The 21,165-nt window shown below is 40.9% G+C and overlaps 1 protein-coding gene, 1 non-coding gene and 1 pseudogene across 3 annotated transcripts in view; all 3 read left to right on the top strand.

Moving 5' to 3' along the window:
• The window catches only part of LOC136825907 (polycystin family receptor for egg jelly-like), a 237,431-nt gene that overhangs the window by 9,824 nt on the left and 206,442 nt on the right, over nt 1–21,165 (top strand). For both annotated transcript variants that reach the window (XM_067082800.1, XM_067082799.1), the window contains exons 2-4: nt 1,696–1,863; nt 12,181–12,332; nt 17,046–17,166. In XM_067082800.1, the coding sequence (XP_066938901.1) occupies nt 1,707–1,863; nt 12,181–12,332; nt 17,046–17,166 (430 nt within the window). In that variant the 5' untranslated portion in view covers nt 1,696–1,706. The remainder of the gene's footprint in view (nt 1–1,695; nt 1,864–12,180; nt 12,333–17,045; nt 17,167–21,165) is intronic.
• LOC136828992 (U6 spliceosomal RNA) lies at nt 6,485–6,590 on the top strand. The gene has a single exon (XR_010850277.1). It is a non-coding gene; the product is annotated as a U6 spliceosomal RNA (small nuclear RNA).
• Nucleotides 8,078–8,198, top strand: LOC136828914 (5S ribosomal RNA; annotated as a pseudogene).

The following is a 21,165-nucleotide window of genomic DNA, read 5'->3' as shown; positions in this document are numbered from 1 at the left end:
ATAAGTTTATTCAGTAAAGGGACATACATAATTGTGTTTTTGTTATAATTGTGTTTTTGTTATGAAAAGGCAGTATGTAATCAAAGCCTATATAAGCTAGCCAGCATTTGCATATGTACAGATGCATCGCATGAAGTAAACTATGCACATACTATGACCCACCCTTCTTCCTCTGGCATATTATTTTAATTGAAATTTATTTAATGCAGTACAGTATTGTACATGATACAGGAATGTAGTGTTCAATACATGTTTCTTTTTTAGTCTGTTTATGGACATGTGCTTTCTCTCTCACTCTCTCTGTCTCATTCTTTATAAGAAAAATGTATTGAGAGAAACGTTATATACCGTAAGAAAAACTTTTGACACAAAGAGAAATGCAGGCAAATGCACAGTAAGTGCTTTGCTGTGTTGAGTTGCAGTGTGTGTGTGTGTGTCTCTGCTGTTTAATTATAATAATGTGTGTGATTGTCGTCTGCTGATGTATGAAAGTGAGCGCTCTTCACACTACCGTCTGAGTTAGGTGAGCAGAGGAGATTGTTCGGTTCTAGATGTTAGATATATACAGTAATTATAAAACTGAAAAATAGAGATTGCATGTTGATAATAAATGACAAAATGGCATTTCAGTATAAATATATGGCATTTTGGAAGGACATCTCTCATGAACCAGTAAATTCAAATAAAAGAGAATCTTTTGGTCCCAAGTATGCCAATTATGATGGAGTTTATTGTAATAATGGTAATAGTTGTACAGTAATAGTAAAGATGAATATCACTAACATTTTAGTATTACTGTATGGAGTTTGGCTGGGTATGCAAGGTCTGGTAATCCATGTATCTGGGATAGCATTTGCCTATCAGATGCCTCAACTTCACAAATAAGAGTCCAGTATATATTTTGATGCATATTGAGTGAGAGAGAAAAAAGGGTATATTGTACATGTTCTTTGTGATAACATTGTTTTCAGGTATCCTTTGTGAGGGTTGTGTATCTTGTGCTTCTTTACTGGTTTCGCTGTACACACCCATTTTTGTGATTTAGTGCATCTTTTGTTAGCGCTGTGCTATGACAAGCATAATGTTTCTTTACGCATGGAAAGTAGTACTTCACCTTTCTAGTCTGTAAAACAGTTTATATTTTGTTTTTAAAGAGCAGTAATGGAATTTAGTGACAGTAAAATATTACTCAAGGTCAGGTCTAAGACTCCAGTTTTTGAAAGATATTGCAAGTAATACACATACTGCATCCTCAAAGGGAGAGTCATCAAAGACTTCTTCATCAGTGGGGTTTGATCTTTTATACTTTATAAAAAAAAATAGGATGTTGCATGTATTGCAGTAATTTTTTCTATTCATATTGTTGTAAGTAGGGGAGTATGATGGCTAAGATGAATTTTCATCTTTTGAAATGAAGTTACAGACTTGGCCAGTAGGGAGATTGGCAGTTTATTTTATTCAAAGGTTTCTTACAACAGGACTGGAGTATTGACTCAGAATATTGTTGTTACTGTTATGGTATTACCAGTGTATTAATTTTGATTGCAAGTACAGTAAGCTTGCAGAAGAATACTTCTGAGTAATGAAGGTCCCATCTTAATAAATGACTACTTTTGCAAATATACTTGGAGTTACTATTATTCCAATGATGACTACTTAAAAAAATGACCTCTTCAAAGTATTTTATACCCACAGATGGAACCTGCATGAAGGATAGTGTAACCAGTCCAAAAATAGTTGCTGTAACTGGAGGTTTTGTTTCTCTCCTTCCTGGTGATTGCCAAAAATTTTGTTTCCGGCTTGGCTATCTGTATGCTGCTGCTCAAGGTGGTCACTTTTGCTACTGCTTTAGTAATGAATCTAGTAAGTAAATGTGCTAAATTAATTGATACTCTAGAGTACTATGATAAAAGTAATTTATACATATGCCTTTTTGTCATCATCATTGTGGTCGAATATTTTGTTTTTGTCTACTTCCAGCTGTCTTACAGTTAGCAACAGTTTAAAAGTTTAATAGAGTTTTTGATACAATATTATCCAAATCACCTAATCACCTTATTCAGAGATTCTTAGAATGATGATAGTGTTCATTTAGAGCCATTGTGGTGAAGGAGTTAGCTAGAATTATTAGGTGACTATTTTAATCTGGCTCAGTATAAGTGATGTAATAATTTTTCTACTTTCCCGTGAATTTAAAAAAATACATTACTGTATATTGAATTGAAAATCTTACACATGTAAAATTAAGAGACCTTGTGAGTACAGTAGCTGTTTATATTTATGGAATGCTCTTACACAAAGAAGTTATTGCCTTGCACAGCCATACACCTTAGTTCAAATCATAAAAAGATCTTGTCACTGTAGATCCTCTGAACTGACCAAAACATCTTCCTAGATGACCCAGCATTTAGGTAGATGGTGGGTATGGCTCAAGTAGTGCAAGAAAGAAATGGGTAATGGTGTTTGGCTTGTTTTTCTACCATGGAATGTGGGACCACACTCAAAACCACTTTAGAATACCCTGATGCAGAGTGGACTTCTGTTGAGCTCTATTAATGATTCTTATTGCGCTATTATTGGACTAATATTGCAATGACCACCATGAGGAAGGTTGATCAATTTTTTTTATTCCATGCTGGATGTGGTAGAGAGTGCAGTTTGTATGGAAAAAATTTTGTGTCAAAATTTCCCCACAGTCATGGGTCCAGTCTTAGAAGACCGGCAAATCCAAAGGGACCTTGGTTAAGGTGTATTATCATGTTATTTTATTATTAAAAGCCAAGCTTAGCCGTAGTTGGATGAGCAAAATGCTACAAGCCCAGAGACTCCGAAACCTGAGAATGAAATGACGAAAAAATAAATATGGTTGTTCCTCCAACTAGGATTAATCTTCCATATAAATTGTAAGATATATGTACAGTAAACCGCCTGTATTCACGGGGGATGCGTACCCCCCCACGAATAGCTAGAATCCGCAAATACTTAGAACCCTTCTAAAAACACTTAGAACCGCATATTTTGATAGTTCAACCACACAGAAAAAGAAACACTAAAAATGTTTATACAGGTATTATCCTACTTACGATGGGGTTAGGTTCCAAAAAAAACCCATCATTTGTTGGAAAAAACGTATCTTGAACATAGCCTAGCCTACACTAGGGTATTCGTACCATGTATACATGTATGGTAGCCTACCCTACACTATAAAGTATACTCTATACATACATGGTGTAGTGATTATTAATATCAGCTAATTCTGGAGGTTCATGCAGAGTGACTTGTAATTCAATACAAAGAGAAATTGAATAACAAACAAGAATTAGCTTAGCCTACACTATGGTATATCGTAGGCATATACGGTAGCGTAGCCTACATTATACTGTACTCTAAATTCACATATTGTATTATAAAAACATCAACATAACGAATATGCATCTTTTCCATGGATCTTTTAAAATGTTATGCCTTAATTCAAATATTGCTTTTGTATTATAAATTGCGATCAATGTTTTGGTTTGGAAATGTTTACGCGGTGTTTATTTCGCCTCATTTAACTCAGTTCAGAGCGCTTTTCTTGTTTCTAGTTAGCGTAAATGAATCTCTAGATACTTTATTTATATGGGGCAAGGTTACTTTTCGTTATACTGTACGAAGTGTTTTTAAGTTGAAATGTAACTTAAATACGTCTCGTGAAATTAAATTAGCTTTTTTTTTTCATTAATAGATGACGTTGGCCATTTGGGGGTGTTTGTTTTGTGTTAAAAAGTCAAGATTCCGTTCGCTATTTTCACTTGATTTCACCATAATACGAGCTTTACGTATTTATCATTTATCGGCGTAAAAATAGCAGTAATGTATTCTTTCTGCCCAGTAGTTTTGATTAAAATATTTTCTCCAATTTTAATTACGGTCAAGTTTCATCCATGTTGCCGATGCACAATAATTTATAGTCATTAGCAGCATGAACATTGTTTTCTCAGCTTCAGCTACAACTTGCAGCATAAATTTAGCAGTGTATTTCCTTGCCGATCTTTTATCCTAACCGAATAAGGTATAAGTAAAAATATATCAGTTCTATTCTACTTAACGTCATTTGTACTATAACCTATGGTAATTGTGTATTACCGTACGATGGCTGAAATACAAGCAAAAGGGCTGTTGTTATCTGATTCGGTGATAAACAAAACAACAGTGTCTTGGTCGGTTGCTTATGGCCGTACGCATTTACCTTTTTAACTAGAAGATGGGATAAAGAGTTGGATGAAAAGAAGCTGGTCTATTGCAATTTGGTCTTTCTCACTGCCTGATTGTATGCTGTTGCCTGCACCTGCAGGAAATTTAAAAATGTTTTCTAAATATTGTCGTATTGCTATTAATTGCTTATCCCATTGCAAAATCGAATTATTGTAAGGTGAACCATCGTAACTCAAGCACTATCTGAGTATTTTAATAGTTTTATCACAAAAAGTACATTTAGTCATGCAAATGAGATGAAAATACAGTAATTAGTGTATATTTCTAAGTGAGAAATACTGTGAATGGGTGGATTTCCATCGAATAATGCAATGCATATACATGTTCCATAGAGAAATCCACGAATAGGCAAGTCCTCGAATCGTGAGACCACGAATAGGGGGGGTTTACTGTTTTATGCCCTGAAACAAGGTCAGATTGGGTCATAATCTCTTTCTACATCTGTTTTAAGAACAATGTCATATCATCTTATGTCTCTAAGATTCTCCGGTAGCAATGGCCAGTATTGGGTCAGTACATTCTTTCTCTCTCGTTGACTCCTCTCACTGCATCTATCCTCAAACAAAGACCTACTGGAATAAAATGCCGAGATGCAAAACTGGACTTTATTTGCAAATTTAAGGACAGCATTTCAGCAAAAGCCACAATCTTGAAATGGAGTTTTGTTCATGAGACTTACCTGCCAGATATATATATAGCTGTATTCTCCGAAGGTCCGACAGAATTTCAAATTTCGCGGCACACGCAGTGGCCGGTCAGGTGGTTAGTACCCATTCCTGCCGCTGGGAGGCGGGTATCAGGAACCATTCCCATTTTCTATTCAGATTTTCTCTGTCGCCGGACTGTCAACACCTGTTGTCAGTTCCTCCGCCTTTTGGATTTCGAAACTTTGATAGTTCCTCACTCTTTATGTATGATATGTAAGGGTGTTCAATGCTCTATGATAATCGGTAATGAATGTGTGGGATTGTCTGAGGGTGAGTGGAAGAAATATGAAGCCTATATGCTTAAATTGGGCAATGATAGGCTGAGGAAATCTTCCTCCCTAGAGTGCATCCTTAGTTGGACAGTCAGGTTTTCTCCTACTAGTAACCCTGTAGTAATTTATTACTAACCCTGTAGTTTGTTGCTGCAGAAGGTAATTCCCTGGCTCTCGTGTGGAGTCAATGCATTAACTCTTGAAACTAAAGTGAATGCAATTCAAACGCATAGTGTTAGTGCTAGTGCCCTAGTGTTGTGGAGGGGCGTCAGATCGGCCCTATAATGCCTCTAGGCCTGGACCTCTGTCGAACTCCAGGACCAGGAGGGGGCATGTCGAAAGCCGCATGAGGGTTACGGGGCTTCCCATCGATCTGGCGTCCCTTCGGCAGGCAGGTCCTGATGACGCTACCCAGGCTGCCGGGGGATCGTGCTCAGGCACGCATCCTGATGGATTGCTTCTCGTCCTCCGACACGCCCTCCCGCCACGGGGGTTGGAGCTCTCGGTTGACTCTGGCCCTCTTAGAGAAGCAGAGGAGAGGACGCCACGTCCTCTTCCTCTAGACGTTTGTACTCTTCCCGAAAGTTGCGTGGATATTCCTCTGCAGAAGAGAATAAAGTGTTTTCGAATGATCACTCTACTCGACCCCCTGTCGCTAAGGCAAGGGCTAGAGCTTCTTCCCCTGTGGAAGGAAGTATGCGTCTCTCGCCCCCTTTCCTTCTCTCCAGGTTCAGCCCTTCTCCCGAGAGAGTGGCTTCTCCAACGCGTAAGATTTTGTTGGGTTTTGCAACAACAGCTGGATGCTCTCATGAACCTTTCAAGATTCGAATCTGCCTGTGAAGAGGTACAGACTTTCACCTTCGTCTCCGCCCGGGAACGATACAGAGCGTCTGTCGTCTAGAGAGAGTGTTTAGTGGCTTCTATTCGTCTTCCCGAGTTGAGGTGTTCCCCGAGTTGAGGTGTTGGCCTTTTCTCTTGTCTCGCGCCAGGAGCGCGTCTTGCTCTTTGTGCGCTTCACGCTTCACGCTCCTCACCTTGACGCCGGCGCGCGCCTAGCCATGACGGCACGCCGCGCCACGCTGGGGTGACTCTCTTCTAGTACTTGCCACGGAGCCCTCGCTGGCGTCACGCCATGACGCTCAGCGCTCGGGCTTCGCCGATAGCTTCAAGTCTTGTGTTGACACCGCTCCAGTTGTTCATCATGTCGCACAACTACCGCTTCAACATTTGATGTCCTTCTTAATTTAGCCAGTACTTGCTTCGGCAGTACATATACTAGTGGAACGATACAGAGAAGATTAGCATGGCTCTTTTGCGCAAGGATGACACGCTAATCGCGGAAGCGTTCACATTTTTTTTATGTTTACTATACATACTCTAGTTGACGACTTCTTCATTTCGCTGGAGTTCCCGCTACGTATCGGCGAATCGGAACTACTTTCACCACTCACTCAAGACCACCAGCTGCGGAAGAACATCCTCTTTCGTCACAGCCTTTGTATGAAGAGAAACTTCTTTCGTCTTCTTCTTCCTCTGATTATCAGACTCTGGCTTTTTCTTAAGGATCTGTTTCCTGAGACTTTTCAACGTCGGCCTCTCTCCACCTTCGCAGTTGTCTTTGTCTTAAGGGAGCGTTTGACGAAAAATCGGAAATAAAATTTTCTGGGATATTTTATATGGCATCATACATATCCTGACTATCTTCTCAGAAAGTTTTATTTAAAAGTTCGCCACAGTTAGAAGTTATAAACAAAACAGTAACCTATCATAGTCAAATTACATTTTCATATAATGTAATGATATTGTCAGTATATCGGTGGTAATTTCCTTTTAGCTATGAAATAATATCTAATGCGATCTATGGCAACCCTGTGGACATAGTACGCATCAGCTTAAAGACAGGAATGCCGCAAGGCAGTCAGTGGCAGTCAGTCAGTAGCAGCTCAGAGCTTGACTAAGTAAAACGTCGCGCTGGCCAACCTCAGCCGTGTTTTGACACTCGCTTCATTTAGCTTCATTTAGCGAAGTTATATTACTTTTGCAGGTCTATTTTTGGCTTTTCATTATGTCATAAAAACATCAACTGTGTATCGGCAAGCAAATAAATACACAGAGAAGCAAAAATATCGTTTTCTCAAAACTAAAGTTATCGACATTCAAACTGCATCTCCTTCATAACGCTTGCGCTTTCGATCTCAGATACAAAAAGTAAACGAAAGCTAAATGTTTGCATAACAAAAGGGGCTTCCATGGGAAGCAACACGAGACCCACACCACGAGAGAGAGTTTTTTCCCGAAGGAATGTCACTTCCAAGAGAGGTAGCAAGTGACTCCCTTCATCTCCAGACTCCCTTTGCAACCAGGCTTCTTTTGCACAAGCCTGGAAAAGAGTGAGGGGCAGACGTTTGGTCCCTCCTACTGTTAGAGAGGTTACTTTGATTCCCTTCCTGTCTCCTCTTTTTGTTTTTGTTTCCCAACTGCCTTCCTGTCAAACAGAAAATTGTTTGACCTGCTCGAACAGATGTTCGAGCGGAGAGCAGTGGAACAGATCTTTGACTCGGTGTTCCCGGGATTTTTACTACAGATTGTTTTAGTCCCGAAACTTTCAGTAGGCTGAGACCCGTCTTGGACGTCAACAGGTCGAACAACTTGGTCCGGAAGGAAAAGTTCAAGATGGAGACCTCGGGCAGTCAATACTAGGAGCCCTTCATCCCGGGGATTGATGGTATCTTTGGATCTCAAGATACTTATCTTCACGCCCCAATTCATCCACGTTCGGTGAAGTATCTCAGGTTGTCTTGGGGACTAGACGTACCAGTTCAGGGCTCTCTGCTTTGGACTCTGCACAACGGCCATACCACGATTGAAAACACCGCTTCTCGTCCGATCAGCGAAGTTAAGCAACGTTGGGTCTGGTCAGTATTCTGGATGGTTGACCGCCTGGGAACACCAGATGCTGTTGGCGTCATTTTGCTCGAGGGTGTTTACCGTCTCATGAAAACGCGTTGCGATGCAGTTGCATCTGTCGCACGTCAGGATCTCACTCTACTTGGACGACTGGTTGATTCGAGCGTCGTCGAAGCCGGAAAATCTGGGACCTTCAGTTGACTCTGCAACTCGTGAAGTCCCTGGGACTTCTGGTCTGTGAGAAGTCCAGCTGATCACTGTCCATTGTGTCTGGGAATTCAGATCTATTCAGCGGCTTTTATAGCGTCTCCGTGGGCAAGAACGGCAACTTCTATGTACGAAAAGTTTCGGGCCTTCTTGGAAAAGGAAACATGCTAGGTGAAGGAAGGAATGAGTCTGCTGGGGACCATTTCTCGCTGGAGAAGTTTGTTTTCTGGGAGTCTGCATCTCAGGCCTCTTCAGTTCTTTTGTTGGAGAACTGACAAAGCAAGGAAGACTTGAAAGAGGAATTGAGAATTCTTCCTTATATAAAGAGGATCTGTGGTGGTGGCTCGATCCAACGGAATTGCAGAAAGGGATCTCCCTCAGCTTCTGAACCCCAACCTAGTGTTGTTTTCCGTGGTCTTCAACAGGTTGGGGGCAACACTAGAGGGAGGAAGTGTTAGGAACCTGAGAGAGGAACAGGTGTCCTGGCACATCGACTTCAAAGATTTGGCGCTATCTTTTAGCTCTCGCCAATTCTTCGAGGTCCAAGTTTGCAATCGTGTAGTTCTAGCAACCGGACAATACTACTTGTTCCCTGTTCAGCCTTGCAAGAGAGATTATTCTTTGAGCCTATGCTCGCAACATTTCCGATTCTCACAAGTTTTGTTGCAGAGGTCGAAAATGTTCGAGCAGACCTGCTCTGTTGGCGCCATCAACTCCTGCGAAGGAATGGACCCTTCATCAGGAGGTTTGCCAAGATTTTTGGAAATTTTGGGGTCGCCATCTTGTGGATTTTTTCACGACCTCAAGAACAGCGAGGCTCCCTCTATAAAGCTCATCTGTACTGACCCTGGGCAGTTGCGATAGTTGCTCTTCCCTGGGGATTGGACAGGAATAGATGTTTATGCCTTTTTTCCCGTTCTAAATTCTGGGAGAAGTCATACGCAAGTTCGCGGCCTCACAAGGGACGATGATGACTCTCATCCCCACGCTTTTGGCCTTCGAACCACTGGTTCTCGGAGTTTCTCTTCTGGTTGGTAGGCGTTCGAGGACCCTTCCTATGAGAGCAGACCTGCTCATACAAACCCACTTCACGAGATATCTTTGAATCTCCCGCTCTGAACCTGACTGCTTTCAGACCATCGAAACTTGGTCAGAGCGAAGGGGTTTTTCTGGCCAGGTGGCACAGGCCATCGCTAGAGCCAAGTTCTTCATCTAAAGGATATATCTAGCGAAGTGAGCAACCTTCAAAGGTTGGTGTAGAAAGAAGGGCTTTTCCTCTTCCTCTATCACTGTGAGCCAGGTTGCGGATTTTCTCCTTTACTTAAGAGAAAAAACTCGATATAGCAGTTCCGACTATCAAGTGTTATCGAGCATGCTTTCGATTGTATTCAGACACAGAGGATTAGCTTTGTCTGACAATAAGGACCTCCACGATCTTACGAGCTCTTTCAAGACGTCCAAGGTTCCTCAGCTGATTTCCCCTGCTTGGAACTTGGACGTAATGCTCAAGTTTTTGATGTTTAGTCTTTTGGAGCCTCTCACTCTGCATCTCTTAAGGATGTTACTCGAAACGGCATTCCTCGCGCGAAGAGAGTGAGAGAAGTTCGAGGCCGTCATGTGGGCTTCAAGGAACACAATGCTGTCTATTCTTTAAGCCCTAAGTTCTTGGCTAAGAATGATAGGTCTTCTAACCCTTGGCCTAGACACTTTGAAATTAAAGGTTTAGCAGACCTTATTGGACAGAACCTGAGGGAGTTCTATGTCCAGTTAGAGCTCAAGTACTACCTTAAAAGAACACAGGACACTCGTGGTCCATTGGATGTTTTATGGTGTTCTGTGAGGCAACCAGTTAAACCTATGTCGAAGAATGCACTGGCATTCTTCATTAGGGACGTCATTAACGCACACTCTAGTTGTGACAACTCCAACTTCAAGTTGTTGAGAGTTAACGCTCACGAGGTGAGGGCAGTTGCCATACCCATGGCGTTCAAGAAAATATGGTACTCAGTGACATTTTAGTGCCACATTTTGGCGAAGTCAATTCGGTGTTTGCCTCACACTCTTGGCAAGATGTTTAGGTAGCATACGAAAATTGCTTTTCGCTGGGACCATACATTGCTGCTTCAGCAACCTTGGGGACAAGGGGTAACTCTGATCCTATCCCTTTTTTAATTGTGTTTTTGTGGTTGTTGGGTCGACTACTGGAGGCAGTCTTCCCAATCCTTTGCAAACTAACGCTTTAGGTGTTGGTTAGGTGGTTAGTAATGCTCTTTTTGTCCTCTTTGTATGGGCTATGATCTAGTCACATTGTGGTCACGCCCCGTTGACAGATCATCTAGAAGTCGCCAGCTATATAGGTCACTACCTCGCTGGGGTCTCTAGTAAAGCAGAAGCAGACTAGAGTGACAGTAACCACTCAGTCAGCTACGCTATCAGATAATGAACCAAAATAATTTTACCAATAATTGGTTTTTCCTAATTCTTGGCTGTCTCTACCCCCTCCAAAGGTGGTATTCAGCTATATATATATCTGGCAGGTAAGTCTCATGAACAAAATGATATTTTAATGATAAAAAAAGTTTGTTCATACTTACCTGGCAGATATATATATTTATATTGCCCTCCTCCCTCCCCTCAGGAGACAGTGGCGTTAGAAAATCTGAATAGAAAATGGGAATGGTTCCTGATACCCGCCTCCCAGCTGCGGGAATGGGTACTAACCACCTGACTGGAAGCCACTGCGTGTGCATGAAATTTGAAATTCTGTCGGACCTTCGGAGAATACAGCTATATATATATCTGCCAGGTAAGTATGAACAAAACTTTATTTTATCATTAAAAATATCATTTCTGATACCCCATGAAAATGGAAGTCATAACTAGAGGAAACTCAGGCTCACAGTTAATGGAATTAATGATTCTAGACTAACCAATACTAGTGACTAACAACCTGGTCACCAAACAAAATAAAAAGGTCATGATTACTCTAGACCAAAATAAATGTCATATAGTATGTTAAAAAAAAGAACACCATTTCCAGTATATATGTCCTCACAGGACCCAACCAGAATTCATTCTATGGCCCATTGAGAAGCTGCCCCTCCAAGTGGCTGTTCTTATTTACTTACACAGCTCAAACGAGCGATCACACTAGCCACAAATCGAAGTGAATACCCATTGTTTGGCTCCTCTATAATATACACACTAGAGAGTGCACGTATGCACACATTCATGTAATAACCCCTCCCTTGAAGCGTGACGTCACCGTTGGGTTAAATGTTCGAAGAACCACACCTTCTGAATCCACAGATATAACAAAGCTTCCATCAATCTGTCATGTTGTCCCCATGCATCTTGGCCATGATCGGAAGGCACAAAATGAGCGTGTCAGATACCCGCTGTATCTAACCGCAGAAAATACCAACGTCAACATAAAGGCCATCTGCCTGGACACACATTTTCAAAGGCCAGCAATTAGTCAGCCAAATCCTTAACAGAAGCTACCACTGGCCATCCCCGCCCAGGTACGACAGATATCCAAAACGATACTTACCCAGTAATTACGTAATTGGAGCCCACCCACCTCCCCACCCTTGAACATAAGGGCATAAACAAGTTGAAGCTCTTTGCTATGTTGTACCTTCTCTTACACCCGAAAGTGGGCGGGGCACGTCGCCATAACCAAAACAAACTAGCGTGACCCACAATTTCAAAATTTTGTGCTGCCGGTTAAAAGAAACTAATAGCTATGTAATTACTGGGTAAGTATATATAAAACTATTTTATTATAAAAATGTCATGTTTAGAAATTAAGAGCTTTTTTTTATATTTAGCTCTGACAACTGTAAGCAACTGCACTTCACAGTGCTCAGATGGAACCATTTGTGGGGGAACTAGTGAGGTACTTTATACAGTGTGGAATACAGTACCAGGCAGTGGAACAATAGTCATTACTTTGAGCAACACAACTTACACCAAGGGACAGGTAAGTGTTCTTTTGCTTTATTTGTTTTATTTGCATCATTTCATGCCGTATGTTGTTCTCCAGTCTTTACATATACATATGCCTACAATAATCAGTGACATATTGTCAATGTGTGATACAAAACATCATGTTTACATTGTGAAAATCATGGGTTTAGGCACTGGAATTAGCATACATTAAATCAGATTGACAATTTGCCATGCCTGGTGAGAGTACAATATTAATTAAAAATGTTTGTTCCCATACGAATACAAACTTTTGGTCTTTACATCGGGAAAATTCTACTGCACAGCTGGAGGCAGAGGTAGAGCTAGGTGAGGGAAGTGCTAGAGAGGGCATCCCTCCCCACCTGCTACCGTTGGTGGGGTGCCTGATGAGCCATTGGGCAACTTGGCAGCAACTTGGAGCAGAAGATTGGATAGTAGATATTCTTCAGGTAGGATTTCTACTCCCTTTCAACTTTCGTCGTCCTCTCACAGATCGTCCTCTCCATCAGAGGACATACCTTCCAGGCTCGCCAAAGGATCTGGCTCTCCGAAATGAATTAAGGGAGATGATGGAGAAGGGAGCTGTGGAAGTAGTGAAGTATCCTTCCATGTGTTTCTACAGTCAAGTTTTCCCGGTAGAGAAGTCGTCAGGCACCTGTCAACTCTGACTTTGTTCATCAGGAAGACTTTTCAAAATGGAAACTCCCCCATACAGTTCTAGCTGCCATCAGACAGAACAACTTCATGTTGACAATAGACGTGAAAGATGCCTATTTCCAGATCCCAATTCACCAGTCATCTCAAAGGGTCCTGGGCTTCGTTTTGGGAGAGACAGTTTGTCAGTTCAAGGTTCATTGCTTTGACCTCTTGACCACCCCTTAGGTGTTCATGAGGGTGTTCACTCTAATCTCGACTTGGGGTCATTCCCAAGGGATTCGCATTCTCAGGTACCTAGACAACTGGCTGGTACTAGCAAGTTCTCGGGTAAAGTTGACCCAGCACAGAGACCATCTTCTTCAGTTTTGTCTCAGCCTGGGATGTGTGATAAATATGGAGAAGTCGAATCTTGTTCCCAGCCAAAGGACCCTTTACCTGGGTATGTTGATAAACACAGTTGTGTCGAAGTGCCTTCAGATCCGAGAATAGATAAGTTCAAGACGGTCGTGAGGTCATTCTTATCGAAACGGAAACAGCCTGCATGTCAGTAGCACGTCGTTCTAGGTCACCTGTCATCTTTAGAGATGCTTGCCCCTCATGGCTGACTTCACCTCTGCTCTTTACAGTGGAGATTGAAAGAGTTTTGGTCCCTGGTGAGGGATTCTCCATTCTTCCACGTCACTCTTTCTTGGGAGGTGAGACAGGACTTGGCATGGTGGCTGGACGGCAGAAAAAGTTAAGTATACCTTTGTTTAACCAGACCACTGAGCTGATTAACAGCTCTCCTAGGGCTGGCCCGAAGGATTAGACTTATTTTACGTGGCTAAGAACCAATTGGTTACCTAGCAACGGGACCTACAGCTTATTGGGGAATCCGAACCACATTATAGCGAGAAGTGAATTTCTATCACGAGAAATAAATTCTAATTCTTCATTGGCCGGACGGCAGAAACCTGACCATAGGGGTGCCTTTCATGCTCCTCTTCCAAAGATCCTTCTCTTCTTGGATGCCTTGACCGAGGGGTGGGGCCCTCATATGGAGGATCTTTTGATTTCTGGAGTTTGGAGCCCAGAAGAAAAGTATCTTCACATCAACGTCTTGGAGCTGAAAGCAGCCTTTTTAGCCCTTCAGGAGTTTCAGAATCAGGTAGCAGGTCATTCTGTGGTCATGATGTCTGACAACACCACAGTAGGGGCTTATATAAACAAGCAGAGGGCTAGTCTCTTACTATCTTCACAAATTGACAGTCCAGTTACATCAGTGGGCTGTAAACCACTTCGGTGGTTCTGTCAGCCAGGTAAATTCCAGGCAAAAGGTGATAGAGTGGTCATTGCACCAAGAAGTGGCAGAAAGGCTGTTTCTCCTTTAGGTGACACCAATAGTGGATCTGTTCGCTACCCATTTCAACAGGAAACTGGAAGTATTCTTTTCAGTAGTTGCGGATCTTTGGGCAGCGGTGGAAGACACCCTTCAACATCCGTGGGACAACCTGGACGTTTATGCTTTTCCACCCTTTTGCCTGATTCGGCAGATAATCAACAGGGTACTGTCTTCCTGGAACCTCAGGATGACTTTGGTAGCTCCCTTGTGGCCACACGCTGAGTGGTACCCAGACCTTCTAACTCTGCTGACAGAAGCTCCGAGAGAGATTCCCCCTTGGCACAATCTACACTGTCGGCCTCACATTGAAGATATCATCAGTCCATCAAGTCCCTATCTCTTCATGGTTGGAGACTATCCAGTATCTCCTGCGAGCAAGAGACTTTTCTCGCAGGGCAACATCAGTGATGTCCAGATCTCTTATGAAATCATCAACAGCCATGTACCAGGGGAAGTGGGCAGTCTACTGTGATTGGTGTCGTCAACAGGGTTTCTCTTCAGTTGAAATTTGTAATCAGCAAGTAGCTGATTTATTTGCTACGTAGGGAAAAGCTGCTTTCTGTGTCTGCCGTTAAGGGCTATAGGGCTGCTTTGGGACTGGTCTTTTGTCTAAAAGGAGTGGGTTTCTCTAACTCAAGGGGATTCTATGCTTTTACAAAGTTTTTGAGCAATCTTGTCCCCCTAGGGAACTCAAACCTCCTAGCTGGGATTTGACGCTGTTTCTGAGCAGCCTTACCCTCACCCCTTTTGAGCCTTTTCAGGGTTCTTCAGATAGGGCTTTAACCCTCAAGACAGTATTTTTACCGGCCTTAGCATCTTCCAAGAGAGTGGGGGAGCTTCATGGCCTCTCTGCTGAGGTTAAACACTCGAGGCTGAGTTTTGTGTCTTGCGAATTTTTCCCGGAATTCATTGCTGAGACTTAGAATCCATCGGTTCCTGATAACAGATTCAAGTCCTTCCCAATTCTGTCCCTTGCAGATTTTGTTGGTAATGATCCTAGTGAAATGCTCTTATGTCCAGTTTAGGCACTACACTACTATCTTAAAAGGACTCAGTACCTCAGACCTGGATGCCAAAGGCTTTTTGATAGTACTGGCCGGAACAAGAAGGAAGTGTCCAAGAATACCATCTCCTTCTGGCTACGGGAGGTTATCAGCTGGTGCATATACTACTACTTCTAATGTAGCTGACAGCCCATTATGGCCTAGGGCTCATGATGTCAGGGGTCTCGGCCCTTCCATCGTTGTTAAGAAGAATCTATTAGTTCAAGGAGTTTTGAGGGCTGGTATGTGGAATCGTCAGACCACCTTTACCTCTTTTTACCTGAAGGATGTCACTCATAGGTCCTTGGAGCTTTTTCCTTGCATCCGGTGGTGGTTGCCCAACAAGTTATCTAACTTACCAGTGCCCCGTGTGGGCTTATTGTATCTACCCTGGATGTTGATGTAGTGAATGGTTTTATTTCCTTCTTTTCCTTCTCCACTCCTGGCAAGCAGCGAAGAGGACAATCTTCAGCTTGGATCTCTCTAGATACAAGTAAGTTGGATATCGTTCTTTTCTTTACTTTTCATACAGTGAGCTAATCTCAGAAATAGAACAACACCATAATGCCCTCTTTAAATAGTATTCTCTTCATGGATCAAGGTAGTTAACATATTGTGGGTTTTACAATAGATACAAATCCTCCTGTTCTTCTTGGCGCATTGTGGAATCTTATTCCCTTTGTGGTGAAAGCCCGGATGTCTGGCTTCCAGGAAAACCTTTTCTCCTCTTAGTCAGAGGCTTTCAACTCCTTCCTATACTCCAACAATGGTCAGGAAGTGAGCCCAGGTGAGCCTGACTTACAATCGGTCATTACTTGCTTTTCCTCCCACCAGTAAGTCAGTCTCCTAATGTAAAGGCCGAAGGTTTGTATTCATATGGGAACAAATCACAAATTTTTAATCAATTTGTATTTTTCCTGACATACAAACTTGAGGCCTTTACATTAACTGCCCACCTCAGCCACCCCTCATTCAGTTTTCCCTGGGCTAGAAGATCACAGGCTGTGTTATGGGATTTTCGGGGTCAAGCAAGATGAGGCCCTGCCCACTCGTTGGCCACATGGGGTGACGCTGTGTATTCTTCCACCATACCTTGATACTATTACGCAGAATTTTTTCATAACCAGTACTCCAGCTGCGCAGGAGAATTTCCCTAATGTAAAGGCCTGAGGTTTGTATGTTAGGTAAAATACAAATTAATTCAAAATTTGTGATTTTTTTATTCTTGTGATATACCTATTCCAGAAATAAACATGCTATGTAGAAAAACTAGCTATAAATAAAACATTGTAAGCCACTCTATCACTTAGGTTAATCATGACTGAAACTCAGTTTTCAGTTTGATGGTTTCTTTTTCAGCAGGATTTTTGTTTTATTTTTTATATCAAAATTAGCAGGAGCAGCAACTCATTGTTTTTATCTAGACTATATTTTAAGAAGTAACACAGAAAGTGTTATGTCTGATTAAAATAAAAAGCAATAGAGCCATCTCTTCAAAGAGAGTGTTAACAGAAACAGATTTTTGATTTAGTTACTGGATATAATGCAGCATAAAGACTAATAGCTCTTAATGATGTTTTTTGCTGGTTTTGAATTTTTTTTACTCAAATGTTTTTAAGTTCTTTTTTTTTTCCTGTACAAACAGACTGTGAGTGCAACAGTCAATGCATCAGCTGCTTGGTTGATAGACTGGGGCGATGGTTCTGATCATAGTGTTAATGGTTCAACACATGTATATTCAGTTCCTGGCGAGTTTATTGTCAAAGGTTTGTATACAGTATATGTTTTTGTACATTTGCATTTAGACTTGAATATTTTGCAATTTTGTGTACACAGTACAAATACAATGTCAAGAGATGATGTGAATTCACCAATGTTGTTAATACACTAAATTTTTTCTTAGAAATAAGGTTATTAGTAGATTTAGATATGTGTTTGAAATTAGGTAATTGAATTGTAAATTATTGAATTGATTAGTGTATATTGTACAAAAGTCAGACCTTAGTTTGTAAAGGTTCAGATGCAGTTGCTCATGGCCCATTAAAAATAATTTTGAAGTTCACTAAATTGATTTAAGGTTAATAACACCTGCACTAAACAAAGTAGACATGTAATATGAACTATTAGAGTTCCAAGTCTTGATTAACAGCAAATTGATTTGAATTTTTGCCTTCTTGACTTTGAAAATTCAAGCCTTCAGTGAATTTATTGGGGAGATGTAATAGGTCAAAGCTTTGTGTTTGTTATTCATTGGGTTGTATGCAAAGATGAGTCACGGATCTACCATTTAATAATGCAATACTGCATTTACACAGTAATGCAAGAGGTTTTTGTGGTCATACAGAGTAAAAACATTGTTACTCATGGATTATTGGTCTCATTACTTGTTAATCAGGAGGAAATCCCTCTTCAAGGAAGAACTAACAACATTCTCCTAGGTTACTACCTACAGGTTTGTCATCACATCAGTCTTTGCTTTAAGTTGAAGAATGGATGTCATTACCAATACAGTGTATTGCTTTTCATGATTATTTCATCTTTTTTATCATTCACCTTTTGGTTAAGTTGAAGTGTCATCTTTCTAAGTTTTTACTAGAAAATAGGCAGTAATACAGTCTTATGGAATTATTGACGGTAAACTGCTATTTAGACTAGTGAGAAGAACCAGTTTGGTGTTTCAGTGCAGAGGGTTTGATGCTGACTAATGTCATTTGGAAAGGTTTGTGTGCTGCGTAAATGTGTTTGTGTTAGGAATAGATATTGGGTTTAATCGGTTTTGTTCTTTGTCCCTTGGGTATACTACTACTGTAGCTGCAAAGCCGAAGCAAGCACTTTGGACACTGGGCGCTTGGAGCTGGCCACTGGATGCTCCATGGACCACTGGACAAGCACTTGGTACCAAATAGAGGTGTCAGCCTAGCAGGCTGGAGACCTGTGCTCTGGAAGACAACCATTGTTGAGTGATGCTCACACTACACATTAAGACACTGCTTCATCAAGATGCCTTTCCAGTGGCTGTCTGTCAATACCTGGATCACAGGCTCGGCTGGGGAGCAAGTACTTGGGGGCAAACCCCCTCGGACTCCCTTGGACCGCTAGTATTTCTTCTCCCAGGAGCAGGGAAGTATGACAGGGACTTTAGGTCTAGGATATCCAACGGGCCAGATAGCTGCCTCCTCTGCTATAACTCCATGAAGACGCCTTTTCAGTGGCTGTCTGTCAATACCTGGGAATATGCAACAGGTTCAACTGAGGTGGCAGTTACCCGGGGTAATTCCCACCAGCCTCCCTTCAACATTCAGTATGACTTCTCCCAGGTGTAGGGGAGTATGACAGTGACTTAGGTCTAGAAGAACTGGTGGGCCAGATAATCACTTCCTCCACTGCACAACACTCACTTTGTAAAGTTAATTTTCTGTTAACCCAGACACAAGATTGGCGATGACATTGGAAGGAACCGAGGGGAGCCAGGTGCGGAAGCAAGTGGATAAAAACATAAAGCAGGTAGAAGGAGAGAAAAAGGGTATGTCAGCTTTGTACATGCTGGCTATTTGTTACAGTTGCTGCCCCGTGGGCACTCTTGGGCACTTTTGGGCACCTTTGGTTGGACAGAGCATGAGTTGGCGCCAGATGGTAGTAGTTGGCTGTGGACTGTATACAATACGGTATAGTAATTATTAATATTAGCTAATTCTGGAGATTCATGCAGACTGACTTATGATAATTCAGTACAAAGAGAAATTGAATATCAGACAAGAATTAGCTTAGCCTACAATATGATATATCATATTACCTACATATACGGTAGCCTAACCTACATTACACTGTAGTCTGTACTCTCATACTCACATATTAATTTTGTATTATACAAGCATCAACATAATGAATATGCATCTTTTTCATGGATCTTTTAAAATGTTACGCTTTACTTCACTGTATATACAATAATATTGTATATATTCTTATATTGCTTTTGTGTTATAAATTGCGATCAATGTTTTGGTTTGGAAATCGATTACGCAGTAAGTTTATTTTGCCGTTGCTTTTAGTTAGTGTAAATGAATCTCTAGATACTTTACAGTATTTATTTGGGGCTAGAGTATTTGTCATTATAGAAAGTGTTTTTAAGTCGAAATATAACTTAAATACGTCTCGTTTGAAATTAATTTAGCTATTTTTTTGGTTAATAGATGACGTTGGCTGTTTGGGGCATATTTGTTTTGTTAAAAATATCAAGATTCCATTTGGTATGTTCACTTGATTTCCTCATAATATGAGCTTTACGTGTTTATCTTTTATTGCCGTGAAAACAGCAGCAATACTGTATGTGTTCTTTCATGCCATGTTCTATTTGATTAAAATACTTTCTCTCCAATTCTATTTACGGTTGAGTTTCATCCATGTTGCCGATGCACGATAATTCATAGTCATTAGCAGCTTGAACATTGTTTTCTCAGCTTCAGCTACAACTTGCAGCTTAGATTTAGCAGTATATTTCCTTGCCGATCTTTTATCCATACTGAATAAGGGTATAATGTAAAAATATATCAGTCCTATTCTACTTAACGTTATTTGTAACAGCTACGGTAATTGTTTACTACCATATGATGGTTGAAATACAAGCAAAACAGCTGTTGTTATCCGATTTGGTTAGTGTATAAGCAAAACAAGAGTTTCTCGTTTGGTTGTTTATGGCTTTACGCATTTACGTAAGAATACAACGTAACAACAATACTTTTATCATTCCCTTTTACCTTTTTAACTAGAAGATGGGGTAAAGAGATGGAGGAAAAGAAGTTGTTCTATTGTAATTTGGTCTCTCTCGCTGCCTGATTGTGTGCTGCTGCCTGCACTAGCACGAAATTTAAAAATATTTTTTCTAAATATTGTCGTATCATTGTCTATTGCTATCCCCATAGCAAAATTGAATTATTGTAAGGCAAATTATCGTAACTCGAGCACTACCTTGGTGCCTGAGTATTTTAGTATTTTTATCACAAAAAGTGCATTTAGTCATGAAAATTATATGAAAATACAGTAATTAGTGAATATTTTTCAGTGAAAAATACCACAAATGGGCGATTTTACTGCAAATAATGTGTATATATGTTCCATAGAGAAATCCGTGAATTGGTGAGTCTGCGAATTGTGAACGTGAACCCGCGGGTTTACTGTACTTTGTTTTATGTGTTTTCACGTTCATAGATTTCATAATTTAAAAAGCTTTAATGAAATTACACCAGTGAAATGAAAAACTCAGTTGTTGACTCATCTGCAGTAGTCTGCTGATTCGAGAATGAATCTTCGTGACTACAGACATTTCTTTTAGTTTTCATGATACTTTTGTTATTCGTCATTTTAACTAAATATAATTTATAGGCATCATTCAGATGTCATATACTCTGTCCTTATGCATTATCTGTAACTTGGCATTAACCAATGCAACTGCAGATCCCCAAAATGTACATGGATATATATGAAATATATAAGATTGAAAAAAAGCTTTCCATTATATTTGCATTGTTGTGCGGGTGAAAAAACATGATCATAATACTTGTTTATATATCACACTGACAAAGAGATATTGTGGGGGAATAAGTGGGGGTAATTGAATGGTTGGGGGGATGGATGGGTGGGAGGGACTTATTAGCTCAAAAGCAACATCATATAAAACATCAGTTTTAAGTGGTTGATAGAAATGCATCATGACGTCAGTAACATCATTTTAGTTTCGTGGCTGAGTTGAAGGCAGCTGCTATAATGTT

Source organism: Macrobrachium rosenbergii, chromosome 3 (genome assembly GCF_040412425.1).
Source record: "Macrobrachium rosenbergii isolate ZJJX-2024 chromosome 3, ASM4041242v1, whole genome shotgun sequence".
Taxonomy (NCBI): Eukaryota; Metazoa; Arthropoda; class Malacostraca; order Decapoda; family Palaemonidae; genus Macrobrachium; species Macrobrachium rosenbergii.
The sequence above is the reverse complement of the archived record's forward strand: the minus strand, read 5'-3'. Positions and strand labels throughout refer to the sequence as shown.